At 38.5% G+C, this 6,584-nt stretch overlaps 1 protein-coding gene across 7 annotated transcripts in view; it reads right to left on the reverse strand.

Annotated features, from left to right (window-relative positions):
* The window catches only part of CHD8 (chromodomain helicase DNA binding protein 8), a 62,057-nt gene that overhangs the window by 14,961 nt on the left and 40,512 nt on the right, over positions 1 to 6,584 (reverse strand). For all 7 annotated transcript variants that reach the window (XM_040476576.1, XM_040476577.1, XM_040476578.1 and 4 more), the window contains 8 exons: positions 6,128 to 6,265; positions 4,479 to 4,600; positions 4,080 to 4,323; positions 3,067 to 3,243; positions 1,913 to 2,056; positions 1,425 to 1,680; positions 639 to 849; positions 194 to 389 (listed from right to left, as the gene is read on the reverse strand). In XM_040476576.1, coding sequence (XP_040332510.1) covers positions 194 to 389; positions 639 to 849; positions 1,425 to 1,680; positions 1,913 to 2,056; positions 3,067 to 3,243; positions 4,080 to 4,323; positions 4,479 to 4,600; positions 6,128 to 6,265 — 1,488 coding nt within the window. The remainder of the gene's footprint in view (positions 1 to 193; positions 390 to 638; positions 850 to 1,424; positions 1,681 to 1,912; positions 2,057 to 3,066; positions 3,244 to 4,079; positions 4,324 to 4,478; positions 4,601 to 6,127; positions 6,266 to 6,584) is intronic.

The following is a 6,584-nucleotide window of genomic DNA, read 5'->3' on the forward strand; positions in this document are numbered from 1 at the left end:
CTGAGCCATCAGCCCAGAGCCTGACGCAGGGCTCGAACTCCCGGACCGCGAGATCGTGACCTGGTTGAAGTCGGACGCTCAACCGACTGCGCCACCCAGGCGCCCCGAAAGAAAGTCTTTCTATGAGATCTTGATCCTGTTGAAAAACCTCTTACATTAGGTGGTTTGTCCCTAAGACAATGATTTCCTCTACCTGCAGGTCATTTTGTGGATTCCAGTCTGAATCAAAGATGATGCAGGTATCAGCAGCTGTGAGATTAATACCAAGTCCACCAGCCCGGGTGCATAGCAAAAAGACAAAACGGTCTGAGTCAGGCTTGCTGAAGCGGTCAATAGCTGCCTGTCGAAGGTTACCTCTGACTCTCCCATCAATACGCTCATATAGGTACCTGTGCGACAATCACAGAAAAAAATTTAATTGGTAAGCAGAAAAAAGAGACCAAAAAAGCAGACTAGGATCAATATCAGTATCTCTGTATCTCTAGCTGACCCAAACCTTATCAGAGAGTTGAGAGTAGGAATCTTAAATACTTCTTTTATCCCAGTCCTAGCCGACTTTATTAAACCCAGACCCTCCTACTCTTTGCAGCTTTACGAAGCTACACTAAACACAAGGCAAGGTATGACTCTTTTCTCACCTCCTCTGAATTAGATAATCCTCTAGGATATCTAGACAGCGTACCATCTGGGAGAAGATCAGAACCTTATGGCCACCAGCTTTAAGTTTTGGAAGCAACTTGTCAATAAGAACCAATTTGCCAGCTGAGCGAACCATGGCCTGCAAGTGGAAGTCATGAGGTATAATATGGCAAGCTTCTCGAAATTCTGTCAGGATTTTTTCTTCTGCACCTGCCAAAAGAAAAATCAAACTTGATGGTGAGATCCAGAGAAACATACTAAGGCTGTAGTTTACTTAACCGAGATAAGGAAGCCAAGAAAAGTCATCTGACTTGAGATAAACATTTTTCTCACAGAGAATTTCAGCACCCAAAACATCTTCGACTGTGTCATACAAAATACTACAAATCAATCAGGACTTAAGATTGTAATTGGGTAAAATATACATAAATATGTGGACTAGAACTAGGACAGTACATGATAACAACTATTACCATCCCACTGGCACCCAAATCAGAAACTGCAAAATGGAGTACCAGTGAGGACATTTCTCCAAAGGACAGAATGACTACTTGAGTTCTTGTCCATGAAATTCTAAACAGCAAATTGCATATAATTTAAGATTATGCAGGATGAAGGGGGAAGAACTAGCGAAAGACATTTCACATAAGAGTTGCTTTAAAAGAACCCCTCTCCCTCCCCAACTTAGGTTGAGTCAGTCAACGTATCCACAGTTCCTGAGGAGTATCGTTAGAAAGGAAACACAGGCGACAGAGGAATGCAGTATTCTCCAGGAGCTCTCTCACCATTGATGAGATATGGGTGGTTGCAGCATTTGCGCAACTCCATCATTGTATTGAGCAGATTAGGCATGTTAGTGTGACCTGCCCCTTTGGAAAGGAAGGAGAAATTCTTCTCCAAAATAGCCCGGTAGTATTTCTTCTGGATGTTGGTCAGCTCTACTTCAATAATAGTTTCCTGTTTGGGTGCCAGGTTTTTTTCAACATCCTCCTTGAGTCTTCTCAGCATCATTGGCTTGAGAATGGCCTGTAGCTTTTGAACCTGTGCCCAATACAGAGAGAAAAGAAATAAAAACTATGAGGACAAACATGCTTACGTTACTTGGAAACATGAAAAAAAACATGAGTTTTCCACTATGAGAAATGTACATTTTGCACAATGCCACAAATGATGCAGGCACGAGGTTGTAAGTTCAAAAAGGCCCTCACGGCCTATGACAGTACATGCGTGCCTACTACACACTTTACCTTTTTTGTCCAGATACATTTCCTACCTGTTCCTCTGTCTTGAGATCCCCAAAGTCCTTGAGGAACTCTGATTCTGAAGGAAACTGTGAAGGTTCCAAGAAATGAAGCAAGCTAAACAGTTCCTCCACGGTATTTTGCAATGGTGTTCCTGTGAGTAACACTTTGTGTTCCTAGAAATGGAGAAAACAAAAAAATGATAAGACTCAAAAACACAAAGGACATCTGGGGTTTTCTATCAAGTATATAAATTAAGCATTAATTTCTTTATCTGTATAATTATGGGAATGGACCAGATTACTATCTTAACTTTTCTTTCACTCTTGCTCCCTCTTTTGATAAAACATTAAAAAACATTAAAAAAAAAAACCACCTTGATATTTAATAAGAATTAACTTAAACATGATTATGAGCAAAGAAATATTCAAAATATTTATTTTTTTCAATTACATATGCCTTTCCACGCTCAAATCCCCACAGATATCCTAATATGTCCCCCTCTAGGGAATGTACCTGTGCTGGATTAAATATGGCCATTAATTCTTTGTAGTTCCTCCTATCAAGGTTCACCCCTTGAATCTGGGCTTGCCTTGTGGCTTGCTCTGACAAAGAGAATGTAGCAGAAGTGATATTGTGTGAGTTTCAGAGCCTATAACTCAAAGGCCTTGCAACTTCTGCCTTTGCCCTCTCTGGACACTGCCCTGACTCTACCATGTAAAGAAGCAACGTCTGGCCTACTGAAGGATAACAGGTCATACAGAAGATGACCCAAGAGCCCACCAATTGCCAGCTGCAGCCACATTACTGACTACAGGCAAGATCACCAAAGTAATGGTCTAGCCGAACACAGCCCAAGTTGCTGGGCTAGAAAATCATAAAAAATAATAGTTGTTAGCCACTAACGTTTAGGGTATTTGTTATGCAGTACGAGGTAACTAATACAGTATCCCACCTCTCCACCTGGTTAAAAACCACTAACATACAATTACCTTCCAATTCTAAAATATACAGGACTCTTACAAGACTTTCAGGTGTCCACTCCCATAGGTCATACCCACCACCCAATACCAGGATTGGGATTCTTTTTTCTTCTCTGGTAATTAAAGTTATATTAATTCCACAGAGAATTAGGGTTATTTTAATTTCAGGTGTTTTTGCCCATGAGTCAATGTAAAGAACTCACCAAGTCCATGTGCTTGAGGCTATCAAGCAGCTTGCAGTTACGGTTCTTTAGCCGATGGGCCTCATCAATGATGACACAACGCCATTCAATCTCACGAAGCTCAGGACAGTCTGACAAAATCATCTCGAAAGTGGTGATCAGGGCATCAAACTTGTATGCACCTGGGATGAGGCGCCCCTAAGCACGAAGGCAATAAAGTTAAGAAAAGGCCTACCATGAACCTAAACAGGGACCTCTTCTGAATTACACATTCTCTTTTCTATATTCAGGCAGGCTCAACAGGAAATACAAACTGCACCACCACGCACCTCTGCTGCTGTTTATCTTCATGATAAATAATGCCAAATCACTGAATGTAAGATACAATGTCTCTTCAACACATTCAGTTTCTTGAGAAAATGACAGACCTCACTGAATGAAGCTGGACATTTTTGACTCTGCTGTATGCCTAGCTCATGTATCTCAAAACCTAGATCTTTTGATAGTTAACACTGATATCCACAAAGGTCAGGCACCGTTGAAACATACAAGACAAAACTGAAAGTGAAATAGGTAATATCTGTTACTGTCTAAAAATGGACAGGAGAATCAGTTTAACAAAATAGCAGCAAAATACGACTAAGAAAGGATGAATAGCTCAAATTTTTATTTTAAAATTTATATAGAAATAGGAACTGATCTTGATGAAAATTTTAGTAGACTTAAGAAAAAGAAAGGAAATGGCCTAAGTTCACCACCTCCATTCTCTCCTAAATAAAAGTTATCAATACTGGTAAAATTCTATTTAAAATCTAAGTATTCATAAATGAAGCCAGAACTCCCACTGGATCAAAATGTTCACTGGATAAAAAGAGCAAAAGTGAAAAAAATTCCTCATGTAATCTAGACAAAATGCCATAAACCACCTAAGAAAACCTCATTAAAAGTCTTTTATTCATAGAAAAGCCTCTAAAATACCAGCTACCTTGGCCTACTCTCTCCAAACCATTACATTCCCATGATATGCAACTCACCCGTGAATCTTTGCAGTACATTTCATATTGCTGAATCATCTGACGGCTAGCCAGACTGCCATGGTATACAATAGTGTTCATTTCCGTCCACGTATTGAATTCTCGCTCCCAGTTAGTAATTGTGGACAGTGGGGCAATGACCAGGAAGGGTCCGTGAATGCCCACATTATATACCTCCTGCAAAAAGGCAATGGACTGGATAGTTTTGCCCAATCCCATCTCATCAGCCAGGATGCAGTTTTGCCTGAAGATTCACCATGGAAAAAGAAAAGCATGTTAAAAGATACCATGTTTTTAAAAGTACATAACAAAAGAGTAAAAAGAAACTGTTTCAACAGAAAATGAATAAAAATCCTCCCAGACCAAGCCTACATTTCATGGGCCCACTCTTTTCTATACCTGTTATACCAATTAAAGAGCAGCCAGTTGACCCCTTCCAATTGATATTCCCGTAACTGGTTTCTGTTTTTATACTCATGTGACAGCTCTAACTTCTTCCAGGCACTTGCCTGTGGACGATTCTACAAAAGAGAAAATTTCAATTAGTGGGGTGAAGATATTAACAAAACTAGGCAAATGTCCCAGGCAGTTCTAGTACCTAAAATCAATTAAAAAACGTGAATTAAAAGCATCTTAAATATATTCAAATTCATGAGTTCATAACGTAAGTTTAAAAAACTAAAAAAAAAAAGGAAAACGTAAAGAGAAAAAAATCCATTGATCACTTCTGAAGGATGCTAGAGAACTACCTTGTTATTTTGAAAACTGGAAAATAAAGAAAACAAAGCATTTATCCTCCTTTCTTATATAATCTGTACCTCAGAGTGACCAAACAGTAGGTAAGTCGTATTTTATAGAAAATTCTGGCTAATAAATGAAGATGTGATACAATTAAAGTATCATCATTCTGAAATCCTTAAAGAACAGTCCGAGGCAGGGGCGCTTGGGTGGCTCAATCGGTTTAAGTGTCCGAATTCAGCTCAGGTCATGATCACGTGGCTTGTGAGTTTGAGCCCCACTTCAGGCTCTGTGCTGACAGCTCAGACTCTGGAGCCTGCTTCAGATTTTGTGTCTCCCTCTCTCTGCCCCTCCCCCACTCACACTCCATCTCTCAAAAAAAATAAACATTAAAAAAAAAAAAAACAGACCAAGGCAATGATCATAAATGGCTAATACTATCACAAAAGACAACCTGATAGAACCATCTATTAAGTAGATCTGGTCATCTCCCTTCCCCACCTGATCAAGCCTCTAGAATAGTAGTTTGTAATGGAACTGTCTACAATGATAATATTTTATACCTGCCACTAGCCACCTGTGACTACTGAAAGTTTGCAATGTAGCTAGTGGTTAGTATGTTAGCACAGCGCTAAAAAGTTCCAGTGGACAGCACTGGTCTGTATCTAACCATTTATGTAAAATATAAGGGCCAGAGAACATGTTAGAAGGTACCGAGGGAAATGCAACTGGCAAACTTCAGACCATGGAAACCCTAGAGAACAAACCACCTGATTTCTTCAAGAGAAACTGCAAGATGGGAAAGGAGAGACAGGAGGAACTATAATTAAGAGAGATCTGAGACACATTAACTGACAGGAATATATAGACCTTTATTCTGAATCCAATTCAAACAATTTAACATTAGAAGATAATCAGGGAAATTCATATAACGATTGGTTATTTGATGATATTGAGAAATGGTTCAATTTTCTTAGGTGTAAAAATGGTATTATTTATCCTTTAGACATAAACACCAAAATATTTATGGATGAAATAAAAGAATCTGGGATTTTCTTTAAAATAAATTGGGAAACAGGAAAATGAGTAGATAGAGAAATACATGAAAAATCAGCTATCATTAATTGTTAAAATTTGGGTGATGGGTACATTGTAACATTTCTTCACAATGTACATTGTAACATTTCTTTAACTTTTGTATGTTTGAAAGTGTCCATGATAAAAAGCTAAACAACAACATAAACTTCTATAAATAAAAAATTACATCATTACCTATGTGGGCTTTACACTCTAAATGCAAATATACTTACCACTCTTTTGAGTTCTGGGTGCCTTGACTGGATCCGTTTAAATTCTCGAATCTTGCCCTCATCAACATCCTCTTTCAGCTCCCACGTACTATCCTCGTAGGGCAGAGAGCACCATTTCACCAGGTAGTAAATTACAGGCTAGGAGAGAAGAAGTTAACGGCTTAATGAACTGATTCTGTGTTCTCTCCTGTGATCAAAGGATTAGAATTTGACTATCGAGTCAGATCACAAGGTGTTAATACTAAAAAGTACTAGGAAAAAAAAAGATGCATGTACTATTCATGGTTTGATGATTTTTGCAGCAATTTATCAGAATCTATTCTAAAAGGCAAAGTTCTGCCAGTAGTTTCTAGAACACTAAGCACTGAAACATTATGCTCATCAACCAAGCAAATGCCAAATATATACACATACATATATATATATATATTTTTTTTTTTTTTTTTTTTTTTTTTTT

This window comes from Herpailurus yagouaroundi, unplaced genomic scaffold (genome assembly GCF_014898765.1).
Source record: "Herpailurus yagouaroundi ecotype Mexico unplaced genomic scaffold, PumYag 141, whole genome shotgun sequence".
Classification (NCBI taxonomy): Eukaryota; Metazoa; Chordata; class Mammalia; order Carnivora; family Felidae; genus Herpailurus; species Herpailurus yagouaroundi.